General features: G+C 43.1%; 1 protein-coding gene across 1 annotated transcript in view; it reads left to right on the forward strand.

Annotated features, from left to right (window-relative positions):
- Nucleotides 1-4,948: 4,948 nt before the first annotated feature.
- Nucleotides 4,949-18,449, forward strand: part of RYR3 (ryanodine receptor 3) — a 399,907-nt gene continuing 386,406 nt past the window's right edge. Inside the window, exons 1-2 of the mRNA XM_032621721.1 lie at nt 4,949-5,030; nt 7,967-8,101. Of these exons, the coding sequence (XP_032477612.1) occupies nt 4,949-5,030; nt 7,967-8,101 (217 nt within the window). The remainder of the gene's footprint in view (nt 5,031-7,966; nt 8,102-18,449) is intronic.

Genomic DNA, 18,449 nt, shown 5'->3' on the forward strand with positions numbered 1-18,449 from the left:
GCAGCCTTTCTGGTAATGGGTGGGGTTGTGTTCCTGTCTTGCTAGTCGTTTTGCATAGGATGTCCAGCACTGTAGCTTGCTGGTCGTTGAGTGAAGCTGGGTGCTGGTGTTGAGATGGAGATGTCTGGGAGATTTTCACCATTTGATATTATGTGGAGCTGGGAGGTCTCTTGTGCATCAGTGTCCTGAAGTTGGCTCTCCCACCTCAGAGGCACAGCACTGACTCCTGGCTGCAGCACCAAGAGCCTTTCATCCACACGGCTCAGAATAAAAGAGAGAAAAAGTAGAAAGAAAGAATTAATAGAAGTAGAATGAAAGAAAGAAAGAAGAAAGAAAGAAAGGAGGGAGGGAGGAAGATAGGAAGGAAGAAAGGAGGGAAGGAAGGAAAAAAGAAAGAAGATAAAGTAAAATAAAATAAAGTAAGATAAAATATAATAAAGTTATTAAAATAAAAAATTAATTATTAAGAAAAAACATTTTAAAAAAACGGACGGATAGAACCCTAGGACAAATGGTGGAAGCAAAGCTATACAGCATAAATCTTGCTCTCAAAGGCCACCTCCTCAACTTGGGATGATTTGTTTTCTATTCATGTATTCCACAGACATCAAGTTGATTGTGGAGCTTTAATACGCTGCTTCTGAGACTGCTGGGAGAGATTTCCCTGTCTCTTCTTTGTTCGCACGGCTCCCAGGGGCTCAGCTTAGGATTTGGCCCCGCCTCTGCGTGTAGGTCGCCAGAGGGCGTCTGTTCTTCGTTCGGACAGGACGGGGTTAAAGGAGCCGCTGATTCAGGGGCTCTGGCTCACTCAGGCCGGGGGGGAGGGAGGGGCACGGAGTGCGGGGCAGGCCTGTGGCGGCAGAGGCCAGCGTGACGTTGCACCTGCCTGAGGCGGGCCGTGCCTTGTTCCGGGGAAGTTGTCCCTGGATCCCGGGACCCTGGCAGTGGCGGGCTCCACAGGCTCCCCGGAAGGGGGGTGTGGATAGTGACCTGTGCTCGCACGCAGGCTTCTTGGTGGCGGCAGCAGCAGCCTTAGCATCTCCTGCCCGTCTCTGAGGTCCGCGCTGTTAGCCGTGGCTCGCGCCCGTCTCTGGAGCTCCTTTAAGCAGCGGTCTTAATCCCCTCTCCTCGCGCACCAGGAAACAAAGAGGGAAGAAAAAGTCTCTCGCCTCTTCGGCAGGTCCAGACTTTTCCCCAGACTCCCTCCCGGCTATCCGTGGTGCACTAACCCCCTGCAGGGCGTGTTCACGGCGCCACCCCCAGTCCTCTCCCTGCGCTCCGACCGAAGCCCGAGCCTCAACTCCCAGCCCCGCCTGTCCCGGTGGGTGAGCACTCAAGCCTCTCGGGCTGGTGAGTGCCAGTCGGCCCGGATCCTCTGTGCGGGAATCTCTCTGCTTTGCCCTCTGCACCCCTATTGCTGTGCTCTCCTCCGCGGCTCCGAAGCTTCCCCCTCCGCCACCCGCAGTCTCCGCCCACGAAGGGGCTTCCTAGTGTGTGGAAACCTTTCCTCCTTCACAGCTCCCTCCCACTGGTGTAGGTCCCGTCCCTATCCTTTTGTCTCTGTTTATTCTTTTTTCTTTTGCTCTACCCAGGTACGTGGGGGGTTTCTTGCCTTTTGGGAGGTCTGAGGTCTTCTGCCAGCGTTCAGTAGGTGTTCTGTAGGAGTTGTTCCACGTGTAGATGTATTTCTGGTGTATCTGTGGGGAGGAAGGTGATCTCCGCGACTTACTCTTCCGCCTGCTTGTAGCTTTTCTCTATTTTTATACTGAGTTACTTTCTTTTCTAAATAGTTTGTAAGAGTTCTTACATCTTATAATGTACATTATAGCTGTTAAGCTGTGGGTTATATGTTATAAGATCTTCCAGTTTTTGGCCTGTACTTTTACTTTGTCTTTTAATGAAACTGTATTTTTAGTTTTAATGCAGTCAGATGTATTAGATTTGTAAGATATGTGATATTGTTTGTTTCTTAAGTGATCCTTATTTATCACAATGCCCACAGTATACTTATCTTCTTCTAAAATTTTGAAAGTTTTTCTTTTTACACTGAAATATTTAATCCACTGGAATTGATGTTATATGTGTTGTGAAGTGACGATTTAGTTTTATTATTCAGGTAGCTAGCTAACCAGTTGCTAGGTGTCATTTACTGTAATGATTTATACTTGTACCTCTGTCAATATCAAGATTGTATGTGTGTCTGTACGTGAGTTAAAGTTCTATTTGATTATAAGCAATAGAAAATATTAGTAAAGTAGCCTGTTAAATTAACATGGGACTTATTTATCTCATGCAGTAAGTAGTCTGATGAAAGGCAGCTCAGGCTGGCATAGCAGTTCAAAAGTATCATCAAGAGCCTGAACTTATTTTACATTACGACTCTGCCATCCTTCACATCCTTAACATTTTCCTCATGGTTACAAGATGGCTGCTGCACCTGCAGGCATCATATCTGTGTTCAAGTCAGGAAAAAGAGGGGGAATTGTAAAGGACAAAGACCCAATCTTTGTGATGCTTTACCTTGTATTTTTCATGAAGAGAAGTTTTCCCTTAGGAAATCTTATTGTATACAACTGTTAAAAAATGCTAGCCTTAGCTTAAAGGAGACTAGGAATTTAAATAGAGTGTTTAACTGGGTAGCGTCCACTGCAGAGGAAAGCAAGATGGAATGTGGTTGAAATAAGTACTGAGTGGACCAAATTACTGTATCTGCCACAGTGGCCTGTTTCTGAGCTATACTTTTCCATTGGTCTTATATGCTTATGTTGGGCCCATTACCACATTATCTTACTTACTATAACTTTGAAAGAGTGTTGTTGTGTGGTAGGGCAAGTCCTCCTTCCTTATTCCCTATTGTTCTTCTCTCAAGCATCTTAGCTATTCTTTTTTCTTCCATGTAAGTTTTAGAATTATCAAGTTAAGCACACACACACACTGGTTATTTTTGTTGCATTGTACTGAATCGATAGATTAATTTGAGGATAAATGACATTTTTTACAGTATCTTTTTTCTCTTTGATCATGGTCCATTTATTCAGGTCTCCTTTAATGTCTTTCAGTAACGGTTATATGAGTTTCTCCTGAAATTGATGGATTTGAAAACATAATGACAACTAAAAGAAAGCATGCGATCAGTGACACATTACCTCGTATGTCAGATAAATATACAGGCACATAAAACAGTAATCTGCACTTTATAAGGACTCATACAAAGAAGGATACAAATCAGACACATTAGGATGTTTTCTATGGGTGCTCTGGAATCGAAGTAGAAATGAAAGTGAATGGGCCAATGTTGATTTATGGGCCAAGATGTGAGGAGTATTATTAGCTCAAAGTTCAAAAAGTTAAAAAACTAAAAGTCCCATAATCTTTTGTTAATGTATTTTCCTGGTTTATTTGTTGTTATTTAAAAATTGTTGTTTTTTTAAACTTCATTTTGTAAATTTTTATTGCTGGGATACAGAAATGCCTTTGTTTTTTTGGATGTTTATCTTAGAACCCACCACCTTGTAAATTTCATAATATTTCTGTTTGTCTTTGAATTCACTTGGGTTTTCTATACACAAAAGTGTATAGACCGCAAACAATGACAGCGTTTTTCTTTTGCGATATTGCACGGTACAATGTTGAATAGTACTAGTGATAGTGGATATACTTGTTTTAATTTTTAAAGGGACTGCTTCTAGTGTTTTATCACTGAAGATGACTTAAGCAAGTTCCCTTCACTTCCTAGTTTGCTAGGGAGTTTTTTTGGTTTGTTTTTTTATTTTTTGTAAATGACTATTCCAGTGCTTCTTCTGCATCTGTTAAGATCATCACAGCATTTTTCTGCCTTATTCCATTAATGTGATTGGTGCAACGTCAGAAAGTATATTTATGTGCTCAACCTTAGAATCCCTGGAATGTGCTCAATTAGATTACGATATAATATCTTCTTCTTACTCTATTGGATTCAGTTTGCCATTATTTTGTTATTGTTGTTGTTTTCTAAATTTATACTCATGAATGAAGCAGTCTTTGTCTTTCCCCTATTCCCCTTAAGTGGTTTTAATCTCATAAAATAAAGTAGGGAAGGGAATATTTCCTATTTCTTATCTCTATTCAAAATGTTTTAAGACTAAATTAACTACAACCATAAAATGGTTGTGTGACTGTGGATGAGTTACTCAGTCTCATTAAGTTTTCACTTTCCTTATAAATAAAATGGGGATGATAATAGTACCAATGCCATGAGATTATTGAGAGGATTCATTGACATAACCTTACGAAGCATTTAGCTCGTTGACTGACATACAGGAAGCAAGAGTACAAAAACGATAGATACTGTTGTATTATCCTTCATTAGTCCCTTTTCATCCATAAACATATGGACTTACTCTTTTCTTATGGAAAACAGGTTGCCTTTCATGTGGTGTAATTACACAAGCATGGATATTTGCAACCACTGAACGCACTAGGATTAATTCCCTTCGAGCACAGGTAGAATAACCAAGCTTCAGAGGGCAGGTCTGTGGCAACAGGAGCTTGTTCCTTGGCTGATAACTCTTGTTCTGGTTTGATGTCAGAGCAACTAGCAACGTGTAGGTGAAAACAAATTCCCTCTAACTTCTTGAACTGTAACTCATCTTTTAACAAATTGAGTTCAACCTCGTGCAAGGTGTTACGGGAAATATGAATAAAATTGAGACTTGGTTGTGGAGCACCACCTTGAGCCCATGTAAACGAGGAAGCCTGTAGGTGCGCACATACGTGAGCCTCACAGCTTCACTGAGGCAGTCACCTGAGCCTTGATCCTGCGTGAGTTTAAAGATAGACTAACTCAGTAGTTTTCAACCAAGGGCCATTTTGTCCCCCAGAGGATATTTGGCGACGTCTGGAGATGTTTTTGGTTGTTACAACTGGGGTGTTGGTGGCGCTCCTGGCGTCTGGTGGATAGAAGCGAGGGATGCAGCCGGAACATCATACGATGCACGGGGCCGCCCTGATAACAAAGGTCCAAAATGGCAGCAGTGCTAACTTTCAAACCCGTATGCATTGAAGTGAGTCTGCAGCATAGCATGTGTAGGTATCTTTTGGGTTTCCTGTTCACAATTCTAGAAATTTTAGGCTCCACCCCTAGAGATTCTGTTTCAGCTTACTCGAACCCTAAATCCTGGATCTTTAAACATGCTGATGAATCTGATGTGGGTGATCCAGGAAGTTCTTAGGAAATACTGAAATAAGTACAGCGTGAACATTTTAATAAATGCGTTGACCAAGTCCCTGGAAGGCAAAGGGGAAAGAACAGTAGAGCAGCACCAAGAATAATAGTGCTTAGAGCTCAGGATTCAGGAGCAGCCAGGCTCTCTCATTGGCTTGTTCTCCTGCTGGTAACAATGATTTCTCAAGTCACTCGCCTTGGTGCAGCAGTGGCTTCTTACCCCAGGTACGTACACAGCACAGCTGAACGATTTGCCTTGTTGCGCACTCTGTGCTCAGCCAGCCACGTCTTCAGGGTCACTTCAGTGGCAAGGATCTGCCATCATTTCTAGGCAGGCTGCAAACGAGGCTGAGTGCTGTGGATTAAAGTTACAGGACTCTTCACAGAAATGTATTTATTGCAATCCTGGTTGCAGTTAGGGACAAGAGTACCCAGAGGAAATTGCACATCAGATTTTATTCTCCGTTTGCCAAATTGTTCATTCTGGCTTTTGGAACATCCGTTTCAGCAACAGTGTTAACTAAGGTCACTTTGACCAAAAGCCCCTTTGTAGGGATCGTCTTTGTATAATAGGTGCTTTTTTAGCTAATACTTACATAGCAGTTACAATTTTCCAGGAACTTTTCTGAGTACTTCACATTGATGATTTAATTTTTGAAATAACCTTGGTGAGTAGGTGCTATTATTATTCTCATTTTTAAGGTGAGGAAATTGAGGCAGAAGAAGATAAATAATTTCCCCATGATCACACAGATAGTGCAAATGGAGACTGAAATCCAGACACTTGGTTCCAGAGCCCATGCTCTCAGCCACTTGACCAAACCAACTCTCTCAAACATTGTGATCGTAGAATTAAATTTACAAAATGCTCATGCCCTGAAAGTTCATTGTTTAAAGACCTGTGCTTTTAAGTGAATGCTCTGCTTTATACATTTGGCTTTTTAATTCCATTTTATTTCTCAAAATGTACTAAATACCTTACTGCTGTTGACTATGAAATACCTGTTGCAGGTCCTTACATGGTCACCACATTGGATTGCATGGTGAACGTCTTGCTGGAGACTGAATTATTTCCTTGAGCATAGGAAAGAGAAGAGAAAAGATATTAATTGTACAGAAAGGAAGTGTTTTTCAGACATTTCACTGGAATATCATTCAGCAAATTAATTCTCAGTTACCACTTTGGGAATTATCCATAGGTATTTCCAAACTTTACTTTCTCTACTGCTCAGCGGGGCCATAGGCTGTTGACTGTAGGATGGAACCAGAGGGAGGCAAAGCTAGAAACTGATGCGTCAGTGAGTGGCTTTTGAGTGAACCAAAACAATTTTTTTTTTGATTTCTCAACTTGGTATTGTCTGTCCCCTGCATTTGGAAGTTGACTGTAATGATAAAGTAATCAGTGTAATAAATTACCTATTTTTTTCCCATCCAAGAGTGGAAATGTAGCTAAAAGATGGTTGTGAAAACAATATTCAGCCAAGCAGTTGGATTTCCATAATGAATCAATTATGTCATTTCATGCCATTTCATTTTTATATTCTCCTGGAACCAGGTTAGCTGTTTTCATACAACTTACCTTTGAGCATTTGTGTTCAATTTTTTTGTTTGTTTATTTTGCTTAATATTAGGTAGTTTAAAAATTTTAATGTATTTAATGTCCTCATATTTTGCTTCTAAAATTCTTTTCAAAGTTTCAAAGAAGAATTAGATTTGAGGATTTCAGTGTGAAATGGTTTTCTGTGATGCTTCTGGCCAAACTAAATAGGAGAGAATATTGCAAAGAAGTGACATTCAAAAATGGCAATGCTGATAACAAAGACAATTAGCACTGCAGGTTATAACCACCTGACTATATCAGCAGATTGCACATGGCTTGGAAATGTCACCTTTTATTTCCTTTCCTCAAGCCAAATAAATTTTAGACAGAAATTTCCACCAAGGCAGTATTTCCTTTATCTGGAGGTCACTTATCCAGTATCTGTGAGCATTTAAAATACAATTGGCGATCTAATAATAAGCAGAGGCCACTGAACAGCCAAAATGGATGTCACAAAGCCAAAACACTAATTGCATGTATTCACTCACCAAAAAGGGCCCTAACCAAAAGACATTTGTTCCTAAAATAAGTAGTTCTAATTGTTTTGCTAATTAGGATTTCCAGACCACAGCACAGTAGAAGGTGGGAGAAAGGAGGGAATTACAAACTGCATAAACAAAAGCACAACATTTCTTGTGGATAGCTAATAAATGAACCAAACCCTGGAACAAGTCAGAAACAAGCAAAGGGTGATGCCCTGGGGCTCTTCAGATACAGTAAGGCCACAGCATCATTATTTAACTCGATTACGATGAACCTAAGTGATTAACTGTAGGCTAAATTATGTTCAATAGGGGCCATTTAATAAAACAGAAGTTTATAATCCATTTAAAAAGAGATTAACCCATTTTTCCCCCTGAGAAATTAGTGAACAGCCCCTAATAACATGATAATATCACATCAAAAGTGCTGCGTACTTAAGGTGGTAAACAAGGTTGTGGTGATGTTCAGAGTAGTAATTGTCAGGTTGTCAAGCCCTTTTCTGTTTTAGGTGACACGGGGACCCCAGAGTCTGGAAATGATGGAGCAGGCACAGTTAACATGCCCACCTTGCTCGTGCATTTGGGAATTCATGGACTGTGTCGCAGTCACCTGCCCACAGCAGCCAGCTGCTCTGTCATATTTCCCCTTATAATTCCCTCCTGTTTTCTGCCTTCATCTAGCTCCTGCTGCCTTTGGGGACTTCAGCCTACATGTTGACAGTTCATCTGGGGTTCCTGAAAATCTGTTACCCGGCAGCACAGCACAGTTCCTGGGGGGAGGCAGCCATGGCCTGAAGCCGAGCTCTCTCACACCCTGTAGGTTATATTGGGGTGATCATTGCAAGGTGCCCCGTGCGCCTGAAATGAATTTGAGGGCTTTGTGGTTATCAGTTTTTTGAAATAAAAATTTCAGTCTGGAAAACCAAGTTGGGACCCACAGTAATACACTTTGGGGGGCATTTTGCCCTTTGTCACGGCCTGCGAACGGGGTCCGTGCTCAAAGCTGGGAGGCTATCACAGACTTGGTCTAGACAGGTAGGTGACACTAATTATTCAGCTCCCTGAGCGGGAAGCTTGTTGTTAGAGCCAGGAGTTTTCTTAGCAGCAGCTCCTCCAGTTAAGCCGATCTGCACTTTAACTTGCTTTCTGAAAAAGAGAAGGTTTACAGGTATTTCTTATTTCGCTAATTTCAACTGCAGAGTAGCAAGGAAAATGTGAGAGAGCCACAGTCCCTACTTGGACTCTTGTTTGGTGGCTGTTTGCCATCACTGGCCTTGCTCATGGCACAGTGGTGAGGGCTGCCCTCAGGGCGCTTACATTCTGGTGGGGAAGAAAGACAACAGAGAAAGCACGTGAATAAATACAGATCGTGGTAGCTCTCTGGTATATTAGCAGTGGTGTGAGAGAGGGCAAAGGCGGGGGTCGGGGGTGGATAGCTCAGCATCACGTTTCTGGCTTAGATCCGAGGTGTGAGTGAACTGCCACATATTAAAACTATCAGAAGAGCATGGCAGGCAGAGAGAACGGCCAGGGTCAGAAGCCCTGAAAGGGAAGGGCTTGACATGTGCAAGGACTGAAATAAGGCCAGGGTGAGTGGGTCCTGGTGACCTGGAGGGACAGTGCTGGTAGTTAAGGTAGAGATGAGGCAGTGGGCAGCTCATGACGGGCCTTGGAGGACACGATAAGGCATTTGGATTAAACCTGAGGAAAACTGGGCACTACTCAAGGTTTGTAGCCGAGGAGTGGTTTGATCTCTTAAGTTCTGTAAACATTGCATTTGACTGCTAAGATGACCGAGGAGAAAGAAGCAGGAAGTTTGAGTTAAGAAGCTTAAGTGGTGGCCAGAGCAGAGGTGATGAGAACTTGGGCTGAAGAGTCAGCAGTGAGGTTGCTGTGAAGTGGGAGCATGGGTACGGTTTGCGGGTGATGGTGATGGGAGCTGCTGAGGGGCTGGTTGTTGGAGGAAGATGAGAGGGTGGGATTGAAAATGAAGATGTGAGCTTTGGACAGCTGGGTGAATGGTGGTGTTTGCAGTATTGAGGAAGACACGAGAGGAAATTAAAAGGTCTGTTTGGGGCATAGTCACATTGAGATGACTATTAGCCATCTAAGCGAAGAAGTAGATCTTACTTTTCCTGATTGAGGGCCCCTCTGGAGAATGCACGGTAGGCCTTAGGTTTGCTCAATATCATTAAATTGCAGAGAAGCTGCCTCTGTTTTTCAGTCTCAGATGTGAATGTCCATTCCCGTCTCTCCTTATCTCATTTTGCCACGAGAATAAGTACACACACACATATACATACGTGAAAACCCTTTTGAGACTCAGAAGAAATTCAAGGGAAGAATTCCATTTTGATTTTGATTGAAAAGCTAAAAAAAATCATTTTGAGGAAATGATTTTTTATTTCGATGGAAGTTAAAATATCAACATAATTGATCCTTATTTTGTACTGGGATACTGGATTATACATTTTTATAGCCAAAGAGGAAGATTGATATAATGTTTTGTACCATCAAAAATAACAGAAGTGCTTTAAGTTAGATGATGAAGATGAGCCTTAAGATTCTGAAGGGTCTGGGACCCTGGGCCCCCTTAGTAGGAGACTTGCTTCCCTTAAGCCTGTACATGAAGTGTCAGGCATGGCTTCAGTGTCCAAAGTCCTGAGGATAGTGGATGCAGTTTCTTAAGAATACTCCCACCCCTCATGTTTATTTTCTGCATGAGAAAGTTTTAGAATGGGAACAAAAAACCTATCCTTTTCTGTGATCGGGAGAAAATGCCTTTTATTACTATTGGCCTAGCTTCTCTTTTCCTCTTCTCTTGCTCAAATTAGTGTTCTCGTGAGAACCAGGCGAAAGAGATTAGGGTAAAAGATTTTCTTTTTAACTTGAAGACATAGGAAAAACTGAGCTTTTCCCTCCCAGGTATGGAAGTTTTAGAATAAACACCAACATCTCTTTTTATGGGTAGAAATTGTTATAAAAACAGACCCAACGCGTTTGTATTAGTTTGCTAGGACTGCTGTAACAAAATACCATAGACCGAGTGGCTTAAAGAAAGAAATGTATTTTCTCACAATTCTGGAGTTGAAGTCTGAGATCAGGGTGTCAGCAGGGTTGGTTTCTCCTGAGGCCTCTCTCTCTGGCTGTCTCTATCCAGTGTCTTCACGGCCTTCCTTCCGTGCCTGTGTCTGAATCTCCTCTTCTGGCGAGGAGACCAGTCCTAGTGGATTGGGGACCAGCCTGATGACCGTATTTAACCTTAACCAGTCTTTAACCTTAAAGAAGTAATTAAGGTTAAACATAACATGGTCATTAGACTGGTTATTTCTAAATGCAGTCGAATTCTGAGGTACTGAGTGAGGTTAGGACTTCAACACATGGATTTTGAGGAACACAATTAAGCCTGTAACAGTATTTCAATCTTATAAGACTCCTCCCCCCATAAAACTCACTCTGATGTGGAAACTTCTATCCTTTCTATTAAAAAAACCAACAGTTGTTAGCCATTGTGGATTCCCTGTCTCTGCCCCTTCCCTCCACACACACCGTCCCGTCTCCTGCGCCAGTGCAGGTGTCTTCTAACTGATGCCTGTACCCTCCCTCCAGTCCGTCTCCCACACGATGTTCAGAGTGACCTAACACACAAATCCTGTTATCATCCTGTTTGATATCCTTCAGTGGTTTCCCATTTTCTAAGAGAAAATCTAAACCCCTTAGGCTAGCCTCTTACGTCCTAACCCCACTTACTTTTCTGTATTCCTCCCAGATTTGCCCCCTGAGTGTCAGTCACGAACTGTGGATGCTTCTCTAAGGTGCCGGGCTCTGCACGTGCTTCTTCTCTGCCAAGAGCACCCTCCCTTCCCTCACACACTTTGATGCGGGCAAGTTCTACAGCACCTTCGCAGCCCTGCTCAATGGCCTCCTGCTCTGAGAAAGCTTTTCTGCTCTGTTTCCAACATCTGCAGTCGATTACAGACTCTTTATGAGGCCATATTGTACTTCTCATCTTACACCACAATTCTTTACTTGCTTCCCTAACTTGGATTAGAGAGAAATGAGGTAAAGAACTGTGTTCAATTGTGTATTCTAGTGATTAGCCTGACATATCAGTGCTTAATCAACACGAAAGTGAAATATGTATAAGTGTTAGTATTAGCTTGAAGGAAGCTTACATTTCACTTATGGTTCGTTGCTTAGGACTTGGTATCAATTACTTTAAATTCTCATGCTCTCGTTAGCCTCACACAGAGAACCGCCGACTTCAGCCAGCCAGTAGCCATTAAGGCGACTAGATGATGATGATGATAACTGGGTACAAAGTGGAAAGTATTCTTCAGAACAGGTAGAACTGAATATCCTGTTGATTAGCAGGTCACACACACTCTCTTTGACTGAAACGGCTTCCCTCTCCATCCCATACCCATTCACAAAGTGCTCTCCTCTGAGCAGTATTGCACTCTTGGACTCTTTAAGGGGTCAAGGTGATATTTTGCAGTGCTCTCTGGCCATGCAGCCAGTCTGCTGTGCTCCCTGTGGGAAGGACAGGAGAATGGCAGGCTGCTTCAGAAATAAGATATCCCTCTAAAGCTGAATTGTCAAATATGGTAGCCACTGGCCATATGGAGCTATTGAAATTTGAATAAAGTAAAATAAAGTTAAAAATTGAGTTCCTCAGTTATACTAACCGTATTTCAAGTATTAAATAGCCACATGTGGCTGGTGGTTACCATATTGGATAGCACAGACTGTAGAACATTTCCATCATCACAGATAGTTCTGTTGTTCAGCCTGGCTCTAAAGATTAGATCCAACTTTTTTGCTGGTCATTTACTTCAGTAGATAATCACAATACACACCATTTGGTGTGCACTCACCGTGTGATAGACTCTAGAACATCTCAAGTTGAGCCTGTGGAAATGGAAGCTCAGTGAATTAAGTAAATGACTCAGGATCCCCAAATTAGAAAGTAGCAGAGCTAAAATAATAATAAAAATATAGTAGTTTTTTAAAATTACTAATTTAATAGGTACAAAATGGTCCTTCATTATAGCTTCAACTCGCAGTCTTCAACAGTGAAATTAAATAGCACAAAGCTGGTCCTGGAGAGATTGTGCCTTGTGCTAAGCTGGTCTCAAGTTCCCCCTGCCCAACTTGTCTTGGTCCCCAGTACCTTGAGGTGGCCAAGTCTTCCACTGAGGGGTTCCCAAACTCGAGCAGCTCCTCTCAGGGAAGCAGAAGTTTATCCAGCTGTCAAACTCGAGAAAATGTGGAAGCAGTTGCCCATCCTGACATATCCATTACAAGGAGAGGTTTGAGCTCCGTATTGCTTTTTGTTCCTCCTCCTTTTCTGGATCCAGATCATGTTTAATTGGGACTAAAGTAGGTAAGACTCTGAGGCGGCCCAGTCTACCAATGAAAAGATGCTTTGGTTGAACAAGAAAAGGACCTTGAAAGTCTTAAGGATGTGAATCCTTTATTCATGTTTCTACGTAACTTACAGAACACCTTGATCAGGGGAGACTATTGTAGACTTCCTAAAGAAATGGACAAATATTTCTAAAGAAGGGAACAAAGAAAAAGCCTTGACAGTAAGATTTGAAGGTGACTGACACTGGTGAAATAAGGAAATAAATGTGCATAAAATACCAATCACAGAGAGCAGTTTCCACAGACTGTGACAAAGTAATGACGGGCCTTTAGCTGATAGAGCAAAGGAAAGATTTATCTGGAAATCAATTCTTTTTGTTTCAGTGTAGTTGGACTCCTAAAGAAAATTAAAGACAGAGTGAGGGAACTGAGGCCGTGGGAAGGGGATTCTGGGCCTCATTAGGTGACAGAGGATGACAGGTGATGGCACTCTTCTCATACAGTCAGCTCCTGAAGACAAATGGCTTTGTCTTGGTGGTCCATTCTGATTGATTGGAAGGGGCTGCCCCCTGGAGTGTGGGGTGATTAAATTCTCTGTACCTTCCACAGGTTCCAAAAGGGAAGTGTAGTACAAATGTCAGGTATTTGGGATACAAGTTGTCTGAGAAGAATGTCCTGGGGAGACTATCAGTGCTCAGAACATCTGATATACAGAGTAATTAGTTATCTGCTGCTGCGTAACAAGTTACCCCCAAACTTAGTGGCTTCAAACAACTTTTATGATCTCTCCGTTTCTGTGGGTCAGGAATCTGGATGTGGCTTAGCTGGGTCCTCTGGTTCAAGGTGTCTTACAGACTGCAGTCGTCTCAGAGTTCTATCGGGGGAGGAGGTATTTCCAAGCTGACTTTCCTTGCTGGCTGTTAGCCAGAGATAGCAGTTCCTGACCACACGGGGCAGCGGACGTCCACCAGAAACAGCAAGAGAGGACAAGAAACAGGGAAGCCAGGGTCTCTTTGGAACCTAATCTTGGAATGACGTCACACCATTTTGCCGCATTCTTTTCATCAGAAGGAAGTCCCCAGGTCTAGCAACACTCAAGGGGTGGGGATTCCACAGGGTGTGAACCCCAGGAGGGCGGGGGTTCAGGGGTTCCCTGAAGGCCACATGAGAGCCTGTCTGCGCCATATTGTGGTGGGAGGGCAGGATATTGAGCACGTTACAGAAATACATTTGTGTTCCTGGTAATAAATTTTAAAATGTAACAGTGCCATGTGTAGTCCCGTACTGCCTATTAAAAATAACACAAGTGCCATAGTGAAACCTGAAAAAACCCTGACAGTTCCCTAAAGGGATAACATCACGAGCCTGGAAGTTTTGACAAAGTGTGTAGGAGGTCAGTAACTTTGAAGCAAGGATCTCTTTGCTCCAAAGACCTGGAGCCTGTGTCAGTGTGAAACGAAGGTATTCAGCCAGAGGGAAGTGCTGAAGACACTGACATTTTGGAAGGAGAGAGACAAAGGGGAGTCAGGGAAGTGGAATGCAGTCTGAATGAGGTGGGAGAATACCCCAAAGGAAATGTAAACCTATTCTGAATTTTTGCTTAGGGGCAGTCCTGTCATTCCCTGTTAGAGAGCAAAGTATCCAGGGGTTCTCTCTCCCATCTCAGTCCCCTGTCCCCTGCCTTCCTGTGACTGAAGGATTGAGACCTAAAGAGGATGGAGCAAGAGATAAGGCAGCAGCATGGAGCTAGTTCCATTGACGCCTTAGCAGGAACCCCCCTCGATGGAAGAATGCTGGGGGCATCCCTCACCTGCATGGCCTCACCCAAAAGGTCCCACCAAGAGTCTGATATTCTCCAATGCCCTTCTACACACACAAAAAAACATCCTGCTTACTAATTAGCTCTTGAGTCTATTGGCTGCACTCGATTTGGGAAAACAAGAGCCTGATCATGAGTTTCTAACACATAATTGATTCCTCAGGCCAGGAGGAGAGATGGGAGGGTCTGGGTGCCGCCCAGCCCCAAGCCATGCACTGCAGCTTTGCGCGCAGCAAAGGCACGTTTCCTGCCTTTATCTCAGACTGCCCCAAGTCTGAGGTTTCTGTACTGCAGTTTACAGAGCCCGGAGTGCTGAGGCGAAACCTACGGATGATATACGTAGCCTTTGTCTGCAGGATCTGCAGGATCCGTATCTTTGCAGAAGCATCAGCCCAGGCTCCCTGATCTTCCCAGCAAGTAAACAGATTTTGGTCACGCCCAGTTCGAGTGCACCTGTAGGTGCCAGGAAAGAAAAGACTTCCAGAACACAGGAAACAGAGCAATACTGTGTGCCTCCTGTCCGGGGTGCTCGTCACTGCCCTGCTCCAAAGTGGGAGACATGCTTACTGACTTTCCAGCTCACAAGTTCCAGTGCCTATACCCAGCCCTTCTGAGCTTTGCAGTGATGTCTGGAAGAAGCAGAGATGGGATGTGCTTTGGGTCTTTGGAGGCTCGTTGAGGTGGCTGAAGCAACCCAGCGCTGGCAGAGGCAACATAAAGATGAGGTGACTTTTCCCCTATCTCTTCCAGCAGACCTGGATTCTTTTCTTTCTTTTTTTTTTTTTTCAACTCCCTACTTTGTACATTTCATACCCGTGACTCATTTATTGTGCAACTGGAAGTCCTTACCTCTTAATCTCCCTCCCCTATTTCTCTCCTTCCCCAGCCCCCCAGCAGACCTGGATTCTCGTTTCATCCCTTCCACTGAGTGGCTTTGGGTAAATGACATGTACCTGGAGCCTTATTAGTTTTCTCCTTTGTGAAATGCATATGAGCTTATAATCAGTATTGATGAAGTACCGTTTACAAACTGCCTAGCGTGGAACCGGTGCGTAACAGGCACTCAGTAAATGGTGGCTTTCTCCTTTTCCCCAGCAGATAGCAAGGGCTGTCAGTAATTACACCTATTCAATCCTGTACCCTAATCTCCTCTCTCTCTCTCCTTCACCCTCATGCACCTTTCAGGATACTAACAGTTCCCATTTGCCTGGTAGAGCCTCCCACATATAACTGGATGAAAAAGAGTGCCCACGGGCTGCGAAGCTCTGTTAGAAGTTGTCAGGATTGTCAGGAAAGAGGAGCCCAAATTAAAAAAACAAACGACAACAACAAAAAACCCTGCAGAGAATGTATAGTCATATTAGTGAGGCAGATGATCAGGTTCTGTTAGTTTCAGGATTATTAATGTGTCTGTGGCACCCGCAGCGGCCTGCCAGAATTTGGCTAAATGGAAGAGAACCCAGAAGATCTAGAGGTCAGAGGTCAAGTCCCGAGAGGAGCCTGGGGCTTACATAGCAAGGAGGATAGGGCCCCAGGCAAATCGGCAGACTGAAAAATAAAGTTGAAGGCTAAGAATTCAGGTCACTGATATTCGTTATGATCTGATTGTTTCCCTGCACGCATGACTACGTCACTTCTCACTATCGTCTCTGACTTGGGCATTATTAACTTCTTTTTGTAAATAAGGCTCGTGGAAGTGAGGACTTACCCAGAGCCACAGAGCCAGTGAGTCATCTAATCAAACCAGGGACTTGGGAATTGCATTTTGGTGCTTCGTCTGTTCCATCTGCTGTCACAGATTTAATCAAGGGCACTGGAAGTCTGGTTAAAGGACAGGAAAATGCCTCTGTACTCCAGCAACCAGCTAGGACTCGAGAGTGGGGCAGAACTTTGTAGGCCAGGGCATGTGTATTTGTCTCTTTCTCAGAAATAGAGCTGGTTTCAAAGAATGGGAAAGATCTCAGCGTATTGGGAGTGGACTGGCAAGCTTGGTTATGGGGTCCAGAGCGGGCTGTTATTTGCTGTTTGGTCAGTGCTGGTGATTCCTCAGAGGGCTGACCGTTCATTGCAGGACAGAAACAGAAAACCCTCCTCATTTAACCTACAACTTCCAAGAGCAGGACTGATATTTCAGGTTTGGGTCAGCAATCTGTTGGGGGATTTTACATTGTGTAGGTTTAAGGTAGCATCTCAGTTGTCAAAAAAGCAAAAAGCAGCCCAATGTCTCCTTCTAAACCATGGTTGTAACTTTGGAGACATCAATGATATGTCTGTGAAGATCAGTCTATTCTATTGTTATACATAGGCCTTTAAATATTGGTTATTCTTAAAGGTTTCTCAAATAAAATATGGTAGTAATATTAACAAAATACCATTATCTATGGAATGCTTGTTATGTGCAAGTATAGTTTCAGGGGTTTTACGTTTACTCATCTCAAACGATGCCTGAAGCAATTATTTATTCCATTTCACAGCCAAAAAAAAGCGAGGCAAGAAGGTAATAAACTTTGCCAAAGCCTACATGGCTAGATTCAGAGATAAGGTGCCAACCCAGCCAGTCTGATTTTCAGAGGCTGGTACTGTTCATTACTCTGCTGTAATGGGTTTTCTATGAAAATGGAAGTAGCCGAATCAATCAACTCACAAGACAGACTTGAAAAACATCTTAATGCCTTAACTGTAATTACATAAAAACCTACAGAATATGAGGCTGCCAGTGGAGGTTATCTGTCTTTGCACGTGTAACTCGTCAGATGAAATCTCCAGAGCAGCAAGGCCCACAGCACTCGGGCTCCTTTTCCCTCTCTTCGAAGACTCCAGCGAGGTTCGCTGCTATTGAAATTAGGATTTTCGTCTTAGGGGCAGCAACTGGAATTGCAGCTTATAGCTTCAGAAAGGAATCTAGGGAAGCAACGAGTTGTATCTCTAAGCTCTAAATAAACTAAGACCTTTATTAAAACATCTGTCTGGGGCTTCCCTGGTGGCGCAGTGGTTAAGTATCCACCCCGCTCGCCACAATTAAAGAAAAGCCTGTGCGCAGCAATGAAGACCTAACGCAGCCGCAAATAAATAAATTAGTTAATTAAAAAAATACATTAAAAAAACCATCTATTTGTCAACTGAAATGGAAGAAAGTTGAGAAGGCCAGGTGCCACCTTAGAGCAAGATTCGTGGACAAATAAATCTTAACTACTACTATTCAGAAGGCCTTTTGGCATTTTGTGTCCATTTAGCTCTCATCCTGGCTCTGATGCAGTGGATTCCACAAGCTTATTCCAGCTTTGCTGGTGGTTACCTTTAACTGTTTGGGAATTTTTATGTATTCTTCCTCTAGAGTTGTCTCCCCATAAAAGTCTGGCATTACACGTGGTAGAAAGAGAGAACATCCATTTGCATGATTGCCTGGGTGAGAAAATCCTACATACCGATTACTTGTCCATAAAAAAGCAGAAATCTGAAGAGGAACATATGGCAGTTCTGTAGGTTTAATGCAAAAAGATCAACTGGTATAGTATAAAGAGTAACAGTTTAGCCTCCCTAAAAGTGTACATCTGTATGCAAATGTTGACGATGCCGTTATACCACAAACTCGTTACCCTTGGAAAATAAGCAGGTGGTATTGCATTGTCTTTATGTTTCTGCGATAGTCAACACACAGGTTTCAGTTCATGACTTTTTTTATTGTTGCAAAAGCAGCAAGGATGTTGTTTCTAAAGGAAGTATTAGCTTCAGAGGGGAAACATAGGGTTAACTCACACACAAACAAAGGAACCGAGGTGCACAACAGTGAGTAACTTTGACTCAGTTGGAGAGGCGCAGTGAGTTAGACATAGGCTTTCCATTCCATTCCATTCCATCCTCTTTCTGAGGATCCATAGGTAAATGCTGGACTCATGTTGAACTAGGAGTTGCTGGGTTCTTGGCAGGCTGAGGCTCGCGGGATGGAATTGCCCCTGAAAACTGAGTCACGCCAAA

Source organism: Phocoena sinus, chromosome 2 (genome assembly GCF_008692025.1).
Source record: "Phocoena sinus isolate mPhoSin1 chromosome 2, mPhoSin1.pri, whole genome shotgun sequence".
Lineage (NCBI taxonomy): Eukaryota > Metazoa > Chordata > Mammalia > Artiodactyla > Phocoenidae > Phocoena > Phocoena sinus.